This window comes from Cibotium barometz, chromosome 26, assembly GCF_041138505.1.
Source record: "Cibotium barometz isolate CiBa-2024 chromosome 26, ASM4113850v1, whole genome shotgun sequence".
NCBI classification, from domain to species: domain Eukaryota; kingdom Viridiplantae; phylum Streptophyta; class Polypodiopsida; order Cyatheales; family Cibotiaceae; genus Cibotium; species Cibotium barometz.
This window is the reverse complement of record NC_141071.1, coordinates 8,637,492-8,658,413: the sequence shown is the minus strand read 5'-3', so window position 1 is coordinate 8,658,413 and position 20,922 is coordinate 8,637,492. Positions and strand designations below refer to the sequence as shown.

At 44.1% G+C, this 20,922-nt stretch overlaps 1 protein-coding gene across 1 annotated transcript in view; it reads left to right on the top strand.

Annotated features, from left to right (window-relative positions):
• Window positions 1–520: 520 nt before the first annotated feature.
• Window positions 521–20,922, top strand: part of LOH2 (LAG1 homolog 2) — a 35,344-nt gene continuing 14,942 nt past the window's right edge. The window contains exons 1-3 of the mRNA XM_086820215.1: window positions 521–1,384; window positions 1,741–1,958; window positions 20,001–20,156. Coding sequence (XP_086676341.1) covers window positions 1,265–1,384; window positions 1,741–1,958; window positions 20,001–20,156 — 494 coding nt within the window. The 5' untranslated portion in view covers window positions 521–1,264. The remainder of the gene's footprint in view (window positions 1,385–1,740; window positions 1,959–20,000; window positions 20,157–20,922) is intronic.

Below are 20,922 nucleotides of genomic sequence, written 5' to 3'. Positions count from 1 at the left end.
AATCCACATGCTAAGCACTTATTCATGATTATTTAGTACAACACTAGTGCTAAGTAGTGCTTAAAAGCTTTCTTTTGCGACCAATTATAGTAACAACCCCCCTCTAGCCAACTCATTTTCATGTATCAAGAACATAAAAAATTGATGGTTTTTATTGAAAACATAACAAAATTCATTCTTTTAGTTAAAGGCTAGGCAATATCTCACCCATTTTTTCTTGAATTTAGTTATTATAATATTACAAAAAGTGCTCTTTTTCCTAGCACCCATGCTAAAGAAAAGAAAGTTATGTAAAGTAGACACCCTAATATTGATATAAAGTTCTTGACTTTGGATTTGAAAATAGCATTAACAAACCTAAAAATTTCATTTTGTTTATTCTAATGTATAAATAAGTAATTATTAGTGAGAAACACACAACAATCTAGTTTTTTGCATGTTTGACTATTGAACCTACAGTGTTGACCACTTGCACAAGACATCCTTTTATCAAAGGGTCAAGGGATTTACAAGCATAGCTCCCTAACCTAGAAATCTCACTTGCTTATCCCTCATGGGAGATCGCTAATGGTGTTGATCACTTAGGCAACATATCCTTCTATCTTTTCTAACACAGGGGTAGGGGATTCATAGAAAAGTCCCACTCAAGAGATTTTAATTACTTTCTTGTGTCTGTATTATCTATTCTTCGTACCATTTGGGATTCGAAGGTCGGGTCTCCAGAATATTCATAATATCATCGTTAGGCAAGCTCCTGCCCATCCCTCATGGGGGGTGATTTCCTGAGTCCAATCACCCCCATCCCTCATGGGGGGTGATTTCCTGAGTCCAATCACGAGGCCCCACCTCATAATGATGATCAATATAGTGTGCATGTGTGTGTGTGTGTGTGTGTGAGAGAGAGAGAGAGAGAGAGAGACGTTCACAATGCACATGATCACGGGACCTAAAGGATGTTTTTCTCATTAATGTAATATAGAAATATAGATAGATCTTCACTCTCTTCTTCAGCAAAAAAGCAGAAAGCACAGGAATAAGCTTCATATATTCATGTTCAACGCAGCAAAAGCACCATCTCCATCTTCGTTCCCACCACCATCATCTTCCTGTTAAAAGTTCGATCTGATTTTTTGTGCCGCTTGTTGTTCTGCTTTTCTTGCTTTCTTTTGCACCGAATCGAAGGGGGCGGAAGTGTCTCAGATGAACTTCCAATGCCGTTGCGGAGCTATGGCTTGATCGATTGCTCTCCATCATCGCATTTGCCATGGATCTTCTGCAGAGCTTCTCATCCGAGCAACCCCAACTCGGGGACTACTATCTGGTGATCTACTCTGCTGCTGCCTTCCCCGTGCTGCGATTCTTCCTCGACATCTTCTTCTTCGAGGTAAGCTATGACCTTCTAGGTTGTCGGATGTAGATTCTAGGGTTTCAACCCCGGGACGGGGCTTGAAGGAGAGTTGGCAGTAATAGAACTAGGTTTAGCATTAGGTTTTACCAGGAACCATGGCCTGAATTGAAATTTGGGCTGAATGGACAGGTATGAGTTAGGGCTAGCAGGAAAGGCAAGAATTAGAGTTTGCAGGAACAGCCCAGAAAAAGACTTTGGTTTATCAGATTAGGTTTGCATCAGGGTTAACAGGATTAGCTTAAGCAGGATCAGAACTTTTAGCAATATATTCTGACAATGGACAGGATGGATTAGGATAAGCAGACATTGACTGTTTTTATTTATGCATTCAGAAATTAGCCACATACTTTCTAAACTTGGAAGGAGGCGGTGTTCCTGAAAAAGCTTTGAAGGATGGAAATTCAGCCAAGATATTCAAAATCAAGGAGTCTTTGTGGAAGTTATTCTGCTACACAGCCTCAGAAATATTTATATATCAAATCAGTAACAACGAGCCCTGGTTCTACAATACGAAAGTGTACTTCAAGGGGTGGCCACATCAGCCCTTGAAGTAAGGGAATCTGAACGTTCATTGTTCTCTTGGAAGTTCCTTTCATATTTGATTTGTGAAAGCAATTTTTTTAAGAAAATGAAAGAACACAACAAGCACCATTGTGTGTGTTGCATGTGTGAAATTGAGGAACTTTAGTCATGCAACAATACTAAGTGTTTTGGCACCTATAAATAAACGTGCTTATTTAGCCTCTGTAAAAGGTGCACATAATTTTCTTGCGTACTAGAACCATTGTGTATGCCTGTGTGTGTGAATATGTGTGTGTGCTTGCATTTGTCTATGAAATTGAGGGACTGACACATTTAGCCTCTTTCAAGAGGAGCACATTTGAAAACCTGTTTTCTTGCATACTGATTGCTTGTTCTTGCAATCCCCAAGAAAATGTCAGATGGATGTGATCTAATGTGTTGTGCACAGGCCAGCTTACAGAATGCTCACATTCAATGTGAACAACAGACCAGGCTGCAGTAAGATGGGCTGTGGTTGGGCAGGCAGCCTAGTTCAAAGGATCTAGGTTATGTTCACACTTTGTTGGACAAAAGACATAGTTGTCAAAACTTGACCTTGACAAGGTCCCAACCCTGTTCTCAAGTTTTTGCCTGGGAGGAGCCATTGCCAATTGTTTGCATCCCAACAGCCACTTTCAAAGCTGTTGACAACAACGTTGGAAAGTCTTTATGCAAGTTCACATCGATTAGAATGCAACATCACATTAAACTTTGCTTTCAAAAAGAAATGTGAAGAGATTGTGAGCGCTTCACGTTGCAACTTTGTACCTGTGCATTCATCAACTTGATCCTGCTCATGCATGTGTGTTTGTCTTTAGAACATAACAGCCCATGCCCGCTGGAACATGACCGCAGAAGCTAATTGATTACGCTCAATTAATGCTGATCGATTAACACTAATCCAGTGCATACAGAAAGACAAGAGCAAGATGACGTAATCTACTGTGTATTGCCAAAACATGATTATATACAATGAAGATAAAGATCTGAACACAGATCTGTATAGTAGGCGTTGCAAGACCTGCTACAATGCATAAGAAAAAGTTACTATACTACTGTTCTCCACTTGAGCAAGGGATGAACGCATCATGGAAGATGCACTCCATTGTTCCAAAAACAGTGTCTATTGCCTGGGGAACTGGCACTGCAGACTGTGTTCTCAGATCTTTACCATGACCCTTGACTTGCTGTTGTATAGGCATGTGATCTGCTGGCTGTAGAGTTGGCTGGATTGATCTGAGGCTCCATACAGTGAAGCATATGCTGTCCACACTCCTGGCCATGGGTGCTGAGCACTCCTTTGATCGAGCGCCCAAAGTGCTGCCCAAAATGTTACTGAACTTGGCCATACTCACCCTTGGACCTTGCCTTTAGGCGGCTGTAGTTGAAGACCATGTTGCTAAGAACTCCTTTGGAGTGTGGAGCTGGAGCATGGGTATGGGTGGTGGGCTGAAACCAATCCAGACCTATGAAACCAAACCCCGGAACACTCGGGACCCTGACAGCCAGCACAAACACTGAAGTAGTGTTTAGGACTTAAAAGAATAACTATAAACAACACCAAAAAGAACACAACACTGAGCCAGAACGGCCGGCCCCCCTTAGGAACTTCTTTATTCCAACGCATGGTTAGTTAGTACGAAAGGTACGATACGGTACGGTACAATAAAATACGGTACTAATTGGTACCTTAAAATTTTTTGAGGTACGGTACGATATTAGTACGTTTTTTTAAAAAAAATACTTCCTAAACTTAAAAATTGTAGACAAGAAGTTACAAAATAGTAGAACCATGAACATAATGTCATCATGCCATTAGAGTACAAAATTGCTACAAAAGGATAGGCCAAAAACTCATGGCATGGGCGACCACCAACATGCGTACATACATGATACTACATACTACAATACATCATCGATGGGCTAGAAGGAGATAGATGCCCAATGCCTAGAGAGCTATAACATATCAAAAGTCTACATCATCACCAACATCTGCATGATCATCAACATGATCACTACTAGAGTGTCCATCAGGAGAGTTCTCTGAAGAGGACTCTTCAAAGGTGGACGAGACACTTTGGGGATCATTCTCGCTAAGTAGGTTGCCATCATCATCAAACAAGGGCTCTCTAGGCAGTGGGGTATCATCATGAGGGGGCAATGGAATATCATCATGAAGGCGGGGATTGGAGCTCGAGATCCCCGCCTCACATATGTGCGAAGGCCACCCTTTGCCGATGTCGAAGGCGGAGGCCTATGAACTCCAACTGCTCGGTCCCGTCCATGTTGACTCCTGGTGCTGCGAGTATCTGTTGCCACAAGCTCACTATAGAGCTTCATGAAGATTGTCTCCTCCTCCTCATCAGGTTGTTGATTGACACTTGCAAAGTTTTCACTTGTCAACGTGAAAGTGTCAACATTGACCTACACATTAAGGCACAAAAGTCTGTACAGTGTACACAAAACTTAAAAGTTATGAGTCATGACAAGTTAGAGTCTAGACTTGTCACTTACCTGCTTGGGACTACCCATACTAAGAATGCCCTGCATCATGCGCAAGTTAGTGCGGCAGTAGACCAACCGCTCCAACTGTCGTGTGCTCAGTCGATTGCGTATCCTCGTGTGTATGAGAGAATAGGAACTCCAGTTGCTCTCACATGCACCCGTAGAACAATCCTGGGCTGGGACCCTTAAGGCTATCGGTTGGAGATGCTCTAGTCCATACCCAAAATTGTCCCACCAAAAAAGGGGCTTCACAAGTGACTCCCTCCTCCAGCAAGTGGGAGACGAAAAGGAGGTTTGACCTCTCTGATCAACATAGCAGCCCAACTCCTCTAGAAAGGCATTGTGCTCATCAATTGGCACAGCTCGAAGCATATATGCATCTCGATCTTGTCGAAGCTCCCTATCGGTGCAAACTACTGGAGACTTGTAGGCTGGATGTACCAATGCTGAAAACCCGTGGATTGGTTTGTGCATCCACCTCCATCTCTTCTGTGCAATCTCCATGATTTGTGCTCGCTCGTCAAATGCAATGTCTGTGCAAGCCTCCAACTCCACAAGGGCAGCTCTAAAGAAGTGGACAAGAAGGCCCATGGTGGACCCCTCGCAATCTGTCATCCGCAAGAGCCTATAGAATGGAGTCATAGCAATGACAATTGCTCGGACTCTAGTCCAAAATCTCTCCTCTAGGCAAAAGCGTTGCATGGCTTTGGCCTCTTCAGTGACGTGCTCATCCCATTCGTTCCACATGGTGGAAACAACTGTCTGGCGAAGGGCGGGCCTCACACCGTATAGACGCTCCAAAACCAGCCACATGTAGGCAAAGCGGGTGGCCGATGGCTTCTTCAAGTCAAGCCTGCTATGCTCACGAAACATAGCAAGCACCTTCACCTTTAGCATGAAGAAGTTGACAATAGATGTAGCTTGTTGCACAATCCTCTTCACCCACCCGAGCTTCGCCACATCCTCCATGAGTAAGTCAATGCAATGACTCGCACATGGAGTCCACACAATGGTGGGGAATTCCTCCTCAAGCAAGCGGCCCATGCGTCGACAATTTGATGCATTGTCGGTGATGACTTGCACCACGTTTTGAGCCCCAACCTACATGGTAGATAAATCATATGAGTTGAGGGCTTTGCACAAATGACAAAATCAGCCACACTTAAGTAAAATAATGCTTACCTCTATGATCGCTTGCCTAATATGGCGGTAGATGAAACTCCGGTAGTCTTTCTCCCCCTTCTCCTGGTGTCAACCGCGCAAGAAGTATGTGCCAAGCGGGCAAGACACAAGGATGTTCATAATGCCACGCTTCCTTTGATCACTCCATCCATCTGTGAGAATAGAACATCCATACTTCGTCCATGTGGCTCGAATCGGGTCAAGGGCTCGATCAATTCTCTCCTTCTCTTCATCAATCTTCCTCATGCGCATAGCCGTGTAAGAGACCCCCGTCCACCCCTCACATGGGCCCACATTCGCAATCGCCGTCACCATCTTCTTCCATTGCTCCTTTTGGAGTACATTGAAGGCAAGATTGCATTCAATAATGGTGCGAGCAATCTCTATCTCCGCAAGGCGTTGCCGCTCCTTAAGGAATGCAACCGAACCTCTCACACTACCCGTGACTTGGTGGAGAGAGGGCTGCACCCCTTCACGCTCCACCACCCTTTGCCTTTTGCCCGGTGCGGAGGCGGACCGTGCATCCGTGGAAGTGGCAGTGGAGGATACACCAATGAAAGAGCCGGTGGCCGCTTCATCATGTGCCGATGGTGGTGCTGGTGGTGGTGCCGGTGCGTGTGTTGATGATGCTCCTCTACTTGAATTTGAGCCGCGGCTCATCTTCCACGAAATGTCATCGGCAATGCTTTGCGGAATCTCCTTGCATGGAGCAACTTGTCCCCCAATCTTTGAAAGGTGCTGGAGAAGCCTTGTTGTTCCACTGGTGTATGACTTGCCGCAATATCGGCATGTCCAATGATGGGAGTTGGACTTCTTGGTGTCCTTCTCCACATTGAGGCAATGCAACTCAAAAGCCTCATGCTTCTCCCGAGGCATGATGGATAAGAGAAGGGCTAAAGCGTGGAGTAGAGGAGAGAGCGTAGAGAAGATGAAGTATGGGAAGAGCTTGGAGGAAGAGAACTTGGAGTAGAGGCTCAAGTGGGATGGAAGGAGCTTGGAGGAGGGTGGAGGAGGGTGGAGGAGAGGCTTGGAGTAGAGGCTTGGTCTTTGAGGCTTGGAGTAGATGGAGGGTGGTGGAGGAGAGGCTTGGACTAGATGGAGGAGAGGCTTGGTCCTTGAGGCTTTTATAGAAGGACTCAGGAGAGATGAAAGGAAAACAACCAAAAAAACGGGCAGAAAACGGCTACTTCCAACGGGCAGAAACAGGCAAAATTCGTACCTGATCGTACGGATACGTACGGCACCATACGGTACGATTCGTACGTACGGCCAGATCCGTACGACGTACGGAACTAAGCATGTTCCAACGATACAAACATATTAAGGTGTGGGTGCAGTCCTGCACCGGATTTTCCACAAAACTCAACAAACACTTGCTCAAAGACTTGGGTACCAATCAGCACCCTAAACGAGTGCAAATCAGCCTCGAAACAACAGCCTGGTATGGTGCCAAATCCAGCCCCAAATTTCGTGCCAAAACAGCCCCCAAAACAGAGCCTTACTTCAGTCCCAGAGAAGCTCGCAAATCAGTCCCCGATTCCTCCAAAACAGCCCCAGAAAAGCTCACAAAACTGTCCTAGGTTTCTCGAAAACAGCCCGAGAAAAGCTCTCAAAACTGTACCAGATTTCTCCAAAACAGTCCCAGATTCCTACCAAAATAGTAAAGCCCCAAAACATTGAGATGCCCTCTGCAGCTCATAGTGTGCAAGAGTCGGAAGAAGATAAGTTGATGAAGATGCAACCATGGACCCTCCAGCACCGCGAATACTGGAATCACCTCGGAGAGTGCACCCACCAACTTGTTTCCTCAAAACAAGATGCCACCACGAACAGCAAGAAACTTTGCTTGGCCACAAATTCCCACACAAGTGTGCAGTGAACTCCAAAAATAGATGATAAGCTACTAGACATACCGCGTCCATAATCCCCAATAGAGGAGGAAACACATCACGTCCCAAAAGCCTCGAACAATGAACTTGGAACAGAACCAGTTCATAATCTCTGACATACCAAAGATGACCATGTCTTGCCAGATGTCTAATGCTTGGAACTCCAAATCACGGTTCCCATGCACCAGTAGGTGGAGCTGGAGTTAGTCCCCTCTCCCGTCCACAAGCCTCTTTTGGCTTGAAGCACATGGGGGGAAACTACATGTGTACTAGAGAAGCACACCATCTGGGGTCTCTCGAGCCGGAAGCGCCTTGGGAGCCCTAGAAGTGGTACTAGAATCTGTATCACTATCCTGTGTCGTGTCTTTGCCTTTTCTCTGAGATGAAGCCTTGCCCTTGGTCTTGTCCTTCTTCTTGGACTCATCGATGAATCTCGTGTAAAGAGATCCTCCAATTTTGACCATACCTGATGAGCACTGGTGAGAGTTTGTATTGCCGGTGAGACCTCCTCGGAGATGGTCCGCACAAGCATAGAATGCGCCTTCGAGTCCTGATTCTCCCGGTCTTGTAATTCCACAGCGAATTCATCCTCTTGATCTTGAGTCCACCGCCTAGAGTTTTGAGGATACTCAGGCTTCCTTTCAATGCCCTGAACAATGTCCCACAAACCCTTGTGGATGAACCAGATCTGCATCTGAAGCTTCCAATGAGCGTAGTTGGGTCCTTTCAACTTGTCATCCTTGTTCGTAAGGGGGAGCCATATCCACAGTAGCAAAGAACAAATCTCAGCTCTCAAACACTTCTCTCAAGTGCTTACCAACAAAGCGAGGCACCAGGAACAATCAGCCCCCCGCTCAAACCGTAGAGAGAAAGAGGCGGGACAACAACAAAACAGTCCAAGATCCATCGGGAACTGCCTACCGGAAGGGTAGGGACTCGAGGAGGAAGAAGACAGCACCACGAGCAAGAAATGCACCACCAACAGATGCTGAAGAAGAAAATGCAGCCAAAACACTTCAAAACCTGCCTCTGAAGAGCAAAACACAGCATGTAGGGCTGGCTGACAGCAACCAGAAGAGGGCTGGACCAGAAACGCGGCAAGGTACTGAAACGCAGCTCGTGTATGGAACTGATCTGCAGCCGGAGAAGTGATGGAAGCAAAACGCACAGCAAAGTGGGCAGATTTGCAGAGTTTGGAGCAGCCTGGACCTAAGCGTATGATACCATGAAGGAGATAGCATAGGTGGAACCATAAACAATTAACATATGAGAGAGTGCAAAGGAGATTGAGAGAGTTGGACAAGATCACCTGTTATAACAGCAGTAAAGCTTTACAATGGCAATGGCCAGCAACTGAATGTTGAACTATGTGCAAGGGAAGTGGATGAAAGAGTGAATAATGGGGACTAGCCCTGGACAAATAAATAGGAGAAAAATCCAATAAAATCCTAGATAAATAGTAAAGCCCCAAAACAATGAGATGCACAATTCTAATAGGGTCTGTGCCACTCCTGTGCTCGAAAACCAATCATCCTCACCCTCTGCAAGGTGTAGCTCACTGAAATCCTCCAAGGGAAGCTCAGATCTCTCTAGTCTACCATGGGATCCAATATAAAAAGTGAGCAGCCCACTGCCCACTGCCCTCATCTCCTCCGTGGACCGCCACGAGAATATCATGTTCGGTAAACAAACCTAGCTACACAAGGGGGTCGGGTCTGGGATAGGTGTCAGCCCCTCCTGAGGGATAGCTTAATCGATGTCGATGCTGAGTCTGTCTCTAACCCGGACCCCTGTCAGGCCTCTCTCCTGCGCCTCTGGGGGTAACTACCTGTGTGCGATCCAATCTCCTAGAGACCTGGTTGGTCCCATGCTCAAGGCACCCCATGATACATGCGGTCGGGACCCCAACATGTGGCCATTGGGTAAACGGATTAGGGGGTTCTAGACCAAAGGTTGCTGAAGCCGCTCCTCTGAGGCTGATGGAGCTATCTGTCTAAGGGCTAGCCTGAGATGATCCCAAGCATGAAGTAGGCTGGTTGCAAATCTGTCCTCGAAAGTTGGACTAAAACCACGGGCCTGCATCTCTGTGAAAATCCATTTGGCTCTCTATGGCCAAGGGTCCCCAAGACTCGGGGTGCGGACTGGAATCCAGGCCAATAGGAAATCCTTCCAGGGCTCACCACCAGGAATAACAATCAGCTTGCCGAGCAGGGCACGACTCTGAATAGCAGGGTCAATGAGGCCTAGCTGTCACCATTTGGCCACTCAATTGGTCCACCTGTGCTTTCTTATCATGTATGTACATTGGACTGGCGTCCATGGCAGTTGTATATGCCGGGGATTGATGCCACTCATGTGATACTGTGGACTTGTGCCTTTGTGTACATGCTCGAAAATGCTTGGTGGATTGGTGTTCCATTGGGTCTGGTACTTCGTGTACTTGCCTAGAGCACGTCTATTTTGGTATAGTCTCATGAACGAGGATTGTCCATACCAATGCTGCATTGCATAGCATCTTTATATGCTTGCTTGCAATTGAAATTGCATTCTGTTTTCATGCTTGCTTGACCAATGTGTAGTTCCGGGTAAGGGAACGCCCGCCTGCGAACCGTGCGTGTGAAACTGTCTACTGAGATGGTTATGTGGCATGTGACAGGTGGTAAGTATTGGTCATAAACCCTAGTCTTAGGAGATAGCACTAATTTATAAGTGAGTGTGTACACACTTCATTACGTTTTGGGCGACCAAAACTCACTTATAAATTATGACCAGCTCGGTGTTCACACACATTGATGTCCCGAGGTGGACATAACCCAATGTCTACCGCCCAAACCTTATCCCCTTTGTACAAAGGGAGTAACCAGCCATGTGTCCACTCTAGTTTGCTCCACAAAGTACCTGCCTGCCACCTACACTGGACAACTCACCACCTCACTCCTCCTCCTCTCTCTAGAGATTGGCGCCTCCTTCATGAGGGCTGTTGGGCTGCATTTTCTGCACTTTCTCTTTCCCAACTCCATTTCCAAGCTTGCTAAGGTGTTTCTCAAGCTTCAAGAGTGTTTCCGGATGCTAATCACTCTCCTACACACTCCCAATGACTGAAATTCATCAAAACAGCTCTCTTTATTGCTGTAATTTTTGGTCTTTTTGTTGAAAACCCTAATTTCAGCCCTCCTTTCTCAAGTTGAACCATAGGGGAAGCTTTCCCAAGGTTCCCTTCATCCTCTTGAAGACTTTTGTCGCGAAGAAATGTGACAAATCGAAGATCTCTTCACTCCAAGGACTTCCATCGTGAAGACTTCCGCTGTCATCGACCGGATTACAAGATCACATACCCTGTGTAGTGTTCTCGTTGGTGGAACAATAGAGAGTAGATGGTAGGGAACATGGGCACTTGAGAGGGTAGTGTGGATTGCAAGTCTACATCGACAACCACTTGTTTGCAATACTGTATTCATATGCATTGGTATGGAAATCTGGTCAGAAATGCGCATGACACTATGTACTTGATTCTACCAAGGTCAATATACTTTATTTGAGGGAGGGGTCAGCTGTTCCGGCTCATTGTGTGTCTCTTGTCAATTTAGCAAATTACTTCTTGTATTTGAGTAAGTGTCCATCAAATCTTAGTGTATGTAAGTGTATTGATTAGCATTGTGTTCAACCAAGTTACATTGGTATCAGAGCATACGGTTCTCTTTCACTTCCATCGTGAGAGACGCGCTTTCTCAAGTGCTTTTGGGCAAGAACTGTAAATTCAGCTATTCTCTCATTGTTGAGATAGGTAAAAACACGAGAGCTCTCTAGCTCTAGGAACTTGTACTCAAGACTCCTCCAAGAAGTTTATCTAATATAACTCGAAGGATGGGAGGGGTCGGCCCAAGGCTATTTCGAATTTTCGACTCCTAGAGTGGTGTCTTCTCTCTATACTCTCTCTCTCTCTCTCTCTCGTTTATTTTCAGATTTTCTCAAGGTTTTAAGTGTGAAATTATTGTTTTCTTGAAGATAAGCTAAGTAATCGTGCTACAACCCTTACGAAGGCCTGTTTCAGTGGTATCAAAGTGAAGGCTACGACGGATAACGATCTTTACAGGCGATGCTTTTTACTTTTTCTTCAAGCAATGGGAAGCACTCACCACCAAGAAGAAGACCAAGCCATCAAAAGTGGAAAGCAAACCCAAGAAGACCCAAGAACCTACATGGTCAAAGAAACTATGACCAATTTGGACACTATTCTCCAAGATCCCGATTCCCGACATGATGAGCATTTTTGAGCAACTATTTGAGAAGATCGAGCAAATGAAGAAAGGAGTTGAGCAACCAACAAAGGAGGATGCAGTTGAAAATCAAAGGTCTTCATAAAAGATATCTCCCTCAAAGAGATCACCTAGTCCTCCACCTTCTTGTGGAAGGAAAAGGAGCCATTCCAAATCAGCCCGTTCTCATTGTGGGAAAAGTCGATATGGTTGGAAAACGTCCATGAGCCCATCTTCTTCTTCAAGCCTTTCATCTTCCTCCTCCTCCTCCTCATCTTCTTCTTCTTCTTCCCCTTCTAGGTCACTCTCTCCCAGCATGGAAAGAAAGGTAAGTGCAAAGCTAAGGAGTTCAAAGGAGGAAGGACGGTGCGGTTTACACCATATGATGGAGCTTATGGTTACACAGACAAAGCCCTCACTTTTATCCACCAATTTGATATTACTTTTGGTTCCAAAAACTATTCAGAGTCATCCAAGATTCACATGGCTAGTTTACATCTTACGGAGACAGCTAATGCATGGTGGGGTGCACTCACGGTTGAGGGAGCATCTCCCACGAATTGGAAAGACTTAAAAAAGCAGTTTTATGATTAGTTTTTATCTAAGGAGTTTGAAGATGATGTGCACCTTGCATGGCGGATGGAAGCATGTGAGATAGTTGATCATTACAACAAGAAATTTTGGGATGCATATCTGAAGATTGCTCCTTTTAAAGAGATTTCGGACTGGTTTGCATGACAACATTCAAGAGCGGATGGAAACATGTGAGACAATTGATCATTACAACAAGAAATTTTGGGATGCATATCTCAAGATTACTTCTTTTAAAGAGATTTGTGAGAAGTCTAAGTTAAGAAAGTATCGAGCTGGTTTACATGACAACATTCGAGATTTTGTGACTCTATGTCTGAATGATACCATCCAAGATTTGATGGATTCAGCTTTAGTTGCTGCTAGGGTCTACATGGTAGACGAGCCAAAGAAAAAGACAAGGATTGCTTCACGGATGTTATTCTAGGAGAGTTGCCTCCTGAGCGACTAGAGGATCATGTGATAAGAGTTGATTCCAAGGAGTTTACCCCCGAATCGACCTCCTTACCGTGTGAGCGCAATACAACAACAAGAGATTAACACAAGTACAGGACTTGCTATCAAAGGGGTTGCTATGGCCTAGTTCTTTACCCTTTTGTTCTCGAGTGCTTCTAATGGAGAAGAAGGATGGCTCATTTTGCATGTGCATGGATTACAGAGCATTGAACAAGATTACAATCAAGAATTGGTTTCTTATAGTGAGGGTTGATGATATATTGGATTGGCTTGAAGGCGTGACATTCTTTAGTCCGATTGGCTTGAAGAGTGGCTATTATGAGATTCGGATCCAACCACATGATATTCACAAGATTGCCTTTCGTACCACTTTTGGATTGTATTGAGTATTTGGTGATGCCTTTTGGACTCGCTGTCATATGCAAGACATGTGCTGGCTAACCCGAGGACTAATCTTTGAAGGGACAACACATAAAGATCAGATTTAGAACCAGATTTAGGAGCGATTGCAGGTAGTTTTGGCAAGGAAGGCTCTTGGATGGACTAGGAGGCTGTCGGCGAGTTGCTAGAGAGGAGATCTTGTGTCGGTTGCACAGGTTGATTTATTGTGTCCAGGTAACTTTGGTGAGTCCAAAGGTGCTTCCAAGGCCTATAAAAGGAGGCGATTGGCTCATAGATAGGCATCTCATTTCTTTTGGGGAATGTGGTCATAGACTAGGGATAGTTAGGTGATTTCTACCTTTTCCAAGACAGCCTATGGCTATAGGACTTCTACTTCCTTTTTGTACATTATAATATACTGAATACTCAGCTATCTCTCTCTCTTTTGTCCATCTTTTGCTCGCGTTTTGCATCAACATGTTCCAAGATGGTGTTTAGGGATGAAAGAAGACTCCCAGAGCTTCTGCATGTGACATTGGTATCAGAGCTTCAGGTCGATTCTGAGATATTGTTGTGGCCCATGTCCCACCGACCCTTATTGCATCGCGCATGGATGAAACCATTGCCCGTGTCTTGATCTTTAGGTGGTGTGGGAGCATGAGGCGCAACAAGGCTAAACACTGATTTAGTCCTAGATGAATATACACAAGTCCAAGGTATAGGAAAGTGCATAGGTACGAGGGCCAAGGAAAGGAACACAAGACATGGAAGAAATTCCTAGGAGGTTGGTTGGTGGTGTTCCACAACACCCAAGGGGAATGGCAGTCTTGTGAGTCGGGTGCCACTGGGCGCACACCAGGAAAGGCTTTTAGGCAACGGTTCCAAGGGAGGATGATCCTCCAAGGAGTGGAGTGAGAGTGCCAGACTCAATATTCGGGAAAAGAAGACCGGAGAAAGTGTTCAAGGACAGGGCATGAATGGAAAGGGGACAGGATGGACCAGATGCACAGATCTTCATCAGAGTTGGAGTGGATTTGAAGACCGGGCTGGGTTTTCAGTGAAAAGGTTGCTAGGAAGGGAAGGATGACAGTTTGGGACTCCGTGAATAGACAATGGGATGATGACAGTCATCCAAGAACAGAGATTGGAATCTCGTCATCAAGTTTAGCAACGGGGTGTCATGTGCAGGCTATTCCCAGAGCTATTTTAGAAGAATTTATTGGAGAGACTGTTGACTTCAAGACTAGAGAGCTTGTTTTGGTTGGTTCTGCCAAGGCGATCTTTAGTTTGCTAGATGAACTCTTGAGAGTGGGATGTACTTTGGTATTTATTTTGTGACATGTGGGGTGTAGATTAGAAACCCACGTCTTTTATGGGGGAGAGGATGTGAAGGATCGATAGCATGACTTGGACAATGATGTGCACTTTCCTAATTTTATTTTGCCGGGAGAGTTGTCATGATCGATAGTTCCTTCTTGCATCTAGGAACTTGGATAGATAGATGCCATTCTGGAAGCCTCGACGAAGGAAGTTCACCATGGCAGTTGCTTTGATTGTAATCCGTGTGTGTCATAGCCGAGTGCTAGTGACAAGATTTGTGACTACTTGTAGTTGCTTATCACTTTCCTATATGATCATTGATCTTGCCTATTTTGAGTTACCACCATTGACCTTAAATCATGTATTTGATCAAGCACATTTCTTGGATGTAGTGCACAGGATCTCAAGGACAGTTTAGTCTATCATCTTCAGATAGATAATTTTCGATTTTAGGCTGGCGATTCAGTGTAGCTTCATGTGGGTAGGTGCTTTTTAGAGACTTTGATGAGTTTGACCCACGAGGGAAGCATGTCTTGACTTTTGTCAAGAAAATTATACCGTGACCATGGATAACTTTATCGTTTAACAACATGGTGAGGATGGGCCGTAGTGCCAGGTGTTTTTTCCTTGAGGTGCACTAGGTTTATAGGTGATTATGCTAGGAATAATAGAATGTGTAAATTTTTGGTTATGTAGAAGATACCAAAATTGGATGATAGAGGAATCGGAATAGACCTAAGTTTTGGCTTATCTTACGAGTTGGATGGGTACTAGGCTTTAGTCCCACAGATGTTACTCGAGGGGGAGATGATATGGAGTTGTGTGATATACACAACATTGATGGTATGACCTATACTTGATTTTCTAGATGTCTTTGGCTCACATACGAACTCTAGCCCAGGATCATAGCAAATGTTGGATGGCATTTGTTGTGGAGTTCTTGCATGTTGGAATGGTAGCGGATTTCCTTAGGGCACATTTTGGATGCATCTTTGTTTCATCTCAGATTTCGAGATGAGAGAGGCCATCACTTATTGCACGTGAGATGGGGTTCTTGGATAGAACTTGATTATCCGGGGATTTTATTTGTTGGATGGGGCTTGAGTTTCATTTTAGTGCACAGATACAAAGGTGGAAGTGGGTATCATGGTTGGTTCCTTGGGATAGTTCAGCTGTAACTCGCGGCGGGTGCCCGGGGAACTAGGGCCTTTGACACACTTGTTGATACCATCAATGCATATTAAAACACTTAAACATGGCCACAGCCTTAACACATATCCATCATCACTTAGCATAAAACATAAAAGCTGGACAAAACATCCACAAATGCTGAAAATGGAGCTTGCACACGTGACACCGCAGAGAGGCCGGAATGGGCCAACCGCCCCCTTGGAGTATTTTATTACCCAAGGAGAATAATATCATGTACAAGCTTTGAGGGCCTTACTCTCCCCACGGGAGATGCCGGATTATCCATATACAAATGCCATAACACAGCCCAACACGAGGCAACCAAGCCGGAACATAGGCTGTAGAAATGCCGAGCCAACAATATAATCCATATACCTTCGTGTGGGTATTGATTCTTCCCTAAAAACCACGGGTCTTCATGCAATAGAAAGGGTACAGCAAGTACAACTCTCCATTCAGCCGGTACAGTAGGTACAATGGCTGGTACAGCCGGTACAGTGGCTGGTACAGCAGGTACAGTGGCTGGTACAGCCGGTACGGTGGTTGGTATAGCAAGTACAGAAGCTGGTACAGTCGGTACAATGGGTGGTACAACAAGTATAGAAGTTGGTGCAGCCAGTACAAGGGCTGGTACAAGTACATCAAGTACAAATGCTGGTACAACAAGTACAATGGCTAGAAATCATAATAAATGATTAAATACCCTTGCCTTCAGTATTTCTTTGCGATGGAAGCCTCCAAAACAGTCCCCAACAGCCGGTATTCTTCATGGGCAGCCTTCAAGAGAGAGAGAGAGAGAGAGTAGCCATCATTAGGGCAGCCTGTAACGGTGGTAGAGGCTAGTGTGCAGCAAGAGAGCCTCCATTAATGAAGAGAGAGGGCTCCAATTTATAGATTTGGGTCTCCCATGAGCTAAAATGGCAAGAGAAGGCTACAATGACAAGTGGAGAGCCACACAATAGCTGAAGTGACAAGTGTGAGGCCACTTGTCTCACTTTGATCCACTTTCTAACAAGTGTCAGGCCACTTGTCTCACTTTGGTTCACTTTCTTGCCACATGTCCCAATCTAAAAGATGGGTCCTTCCATAATCTTTACCTCTAAAAATATCCCAACTAGTAGACATTCTGTCATAGGCACTTTGCCAACTCTTGGTATCTGCTCAATTCCAGATGTAATGACGCGAACAGAATTTCCATCGGAGTCAGGCCAAAAATAGCAACTCTCCTAAATTTTAGGAGTGTGGTCCTTTGTATTCTAGGATAATCCCCCATTCCCAAAGCTTGTACTTTCCAACTATTTAAACATCCTGGAGTCCACCAGACCCCTTTCAGACTAGGAAATGTCCAGGCTGGTGACATCCTCCCTGACAACAAGTGCTCTACACTTACGACAGCCTCATGATATTATCTGGGGCAGGATTGCCATAGATGAGTGTTCTACACTTATGGTAGTCCCATAATTATGGCGGAAAGTAAGAGAATACTACATAGGGTAGATTAATGTGGTGGACTAACCTGAAAGTCAGTGTCCTACATGTGGGAGTTTGGTTGTGTGAAGGCGGGATTGGAAAGGAATTGATCATTCCGACATAATCTTATGTCTAAAGGGGGTCTTGTATGGAGTATATCCACGTGGGAGTCTGGTTGTGTCAATGTGGGATTGGGAAGGAATTGATCACTCCGACTTAATCTTATGTCTAAAAGGGGGTCTTGTATGGAGTATATCCTAGTGCTATGGGACACTAGGATCTGCTACATGCAAGGTTTCTCGATACATCTATATTCCTATTTGGTGGATGTTTGGATTGAGGGGAAGTGGCAGCTGATTTGAGAAATCAATTACAGGAAGGAAGAAAGAATGAAATTGTGGAATGTAGACGATTGAAGAGAGTTTTATGTAGTTGTTTGGTATTTGCAACTACAATTGGATCTATATTTTGGGTAAAGTAGTTATGCTTTGCTAGATGCTAGGTGAAGCTTCTTTGCTTCATAGAGATAGTTCAGAGGATTTTCATGTGCGCGTATATTTTGAGATCCAGATTTAGAGCAGGTTTAGTTGATATTGAGATCAATAGATTTCTTAGATAGATATATTCTCTCGAAAAGATTCAGTTTGTATGCCGGAAGTTATTGCTAGCAACCTTTGGTAATCTTTCAGAAGACTTGCAAGCTAAGGAGTGATGGATTTGTAAGATGTATATGGGGTATGTTCTAGTGGTATGGGACACTAGGATTTATCATATGTGCGGGTTTACAGGATTACATCGAGGCAAATGTTCTAGCCTCTAATGTGACATGTCCAAATTTTATGGGCCATGCCTTCGATGTAGCAGATATCCAATTTATCAGCTTTTATGACTATTATCTAGAGTTGTGTAGCAAGGTATTGATTGGTGGGGTTATACTAGTTCGACCCAGTTCCAGTAGTAGAGTGTGTTGATGCTGGCAGATTTTGCTTTGCGTCTTGATTGCCTAGACATAGTGGGTTGAGTTAGGACTTGAAGTTTTGGATACTTCAAGTAGTTAGAGTTTGACTAAGATATAGGGTTCCTACTCGTGATGATTGTTGTGAGTTTGTCAGGCAGTAGGGAGGATATACTATTTCATGTGTCTAGCACCGAGAGATTATTTGATTGGTTAGGATTTGCCTATGATGATACCGAATAGGTCATGGTTTGGTTTGAGAGTTTGCCCAAGTTTCCCTTGAGAATTAGAACTTGAAGATGTAGTTCTAGGTGCAGATAGCCCTAGAAAGAATTGCCAAAGTGTACAATATCTGAACCGTCATCTCATGACGGTCCACACATGGAGTTCTAGTTCATCGTTATGGGCTGAGTCTACACTGCGGACGGTGGGCCTACATATTTTTGAGTCGCTAAATATTGACATGACTAATACGTTTATGCCAAATGTTAATCTCTGCAGACCCATGTAGATACATGGCCAGCCTCCTCTCCACAAAGTTCATCAGTCATCATTGTGAGTTCACTCCCTAGCTTCTACTGGCATACAACCTCCGTCTTAGGAGTTCCAGATCATAGGAGCACACGGGTGTGGGGCTTTGCCATGTATTGTATCATCACTTTAGTAATACAATATTCTTTTCACCATGCTAGCTCTGACTGGTAGTAGCTTTCCAGATTGGGACTATCTACCATACCTATTATGAAGAGAAATGTAGATTATCCCCCAACAAGACGAAACCACAGACTTGTTGCCTATTACTTAGACCTAGACTTGCCTAGGCTCTCTTTAGCAACCTAATGCAAAGAATTTAAGCGACCCCTAAGCTCTTAACTTTCCCCTGGGCTATTGCTCCGGAGAAATACAAGTGTTCCCTGCTATACCTTGTGGATGTGTTGGGTATTCTCAACTCTAGCCTTTGTGTTGGGCATTCTCAACACTAGCCTTTAGGACAATGGAGGACCACCTATGATCCTCTAAAATATTAGATACCGATGTTACATTCTAAGAGAAAGTGTGCTTGATTGATTGTTGCAATCAACGCTAACTAATGCACAAAGTGAACATGCATAGAGAGACGATAAGAGAGATTCACCTAATCTAATGTATATTAACTGAATGAATGAATGTTTACAATGATTTATCAGATCTAGACGAGTTTTGGACTCTTGAATGATGTGTATTAACTATTGATGCATGCTATTGACTCTAATTGCTGCTTCAAAGATATATATGGTTGGAACCTGCTATGCTATTGCTGCAAACTCTTGATCCAAAGCTGAGGCTTGCATATCCAATGCTCACTAATGACCATTGCCTTGCTTTCTAATAGGCAAAACTCTTGTCCCAACTAACTCCAGTTGGCCAGCCTTTAGCCCAAAAGAATGTCATAAAAATCACTAAATACGTTCATCTTGTGATAAGAAGGTTTGGCCAGGTTGGTCTGCACATGCTTAGGCGGCCCTTAACTAGTCCAAAACTGCCCAGCATCATTGGCCAACTTATGTCCATGTTGCACTCAATTAGCACAGCCACCCATTACCAATATCTTTCACTTGGTCCAAGATGGAGACACTTGGTGACGACCATGAGGGCAAGATGTTGTATGCCTATAAATGCAGAAATTTGACTATATCTATGAGTATAATTATATGATAAAAAATGCATGATGTATCATTGTGTAATCAAGGTTGAGATTTGAAGCGTGAAAAAAGATCTGTCATGTTCAAGACATATAATGTCTTATGAAAGCTTTTGATGTTTGAAAGATGCAATGGCTTTTTATTAATATCCAGGTTCCCATTGAAGATATACTACACTTCCCAGTGTGGTTTCTACATGTACAGTATCGTGGCACTTCTTGTGTGGGAAACACGCCGAAAGGACTTTGGTGTAATGCTGTCCCATCATATCATCACATTGACACTAATTGGCTACTCATATATTGCAAGGTATAGATCTGATTTTGTAATTTGTAAATTTGGATGCCCATAATTGCATAATTTTCTTTGCATTTCAATGAGTTGCATATAACTTTCTTGTATGATTTCTCAGAATTTTTTTACTTTTACTGTGCAACATACTTAGATAGTGCAAGCGTTGTGTGTGACACAAAGGGGCTGTCTCCCCAAATATGTATGAAAACCCTCCGTCTCTTGATTGTGCATTCCTAGAGGTTCCCAGAATCAGAATACGGACACTGTCTCACAATATAACTGAAAGTGTGTACTTGGGAGGTCTGTTTGTCGTAAATGGCCTACACTCCCAACGATCTCTCAATCAGGGTCCACAATATAATGATGCAGTTAGAATGGTAACGTTGGAATTAAATCCGAGGGAATAATCTGTATAGTGCCTCTGTTTGCATGGATTGCATAAATCATATGAGTCCCTTCTCTTGATTTGAGACATGAGCAGTGTCATCCTCCTACATGCCTCCATGCATCCCCAAATGCAATGCTGAGTGGACTCCATGGATGAACTACATTAGGGAACTTAGGGGAGGGACCCTCGATGGCTCTGCATTGGTTAATTGATGTCACACCATGAGCGATTAGGCAAAAAAATATCGTGACCTTCCAGCTTTTGCCACACTTCTGCAGTCTCCTTTTACAAAAGCTTGTGTATCCATTGTGGTGCTTGGTAAAGCCCCAATTGTTTTTCCCCCGAAAACAAGATTAAAAAGAAAAAACTATATGGAAATTTTAGTTTACAATC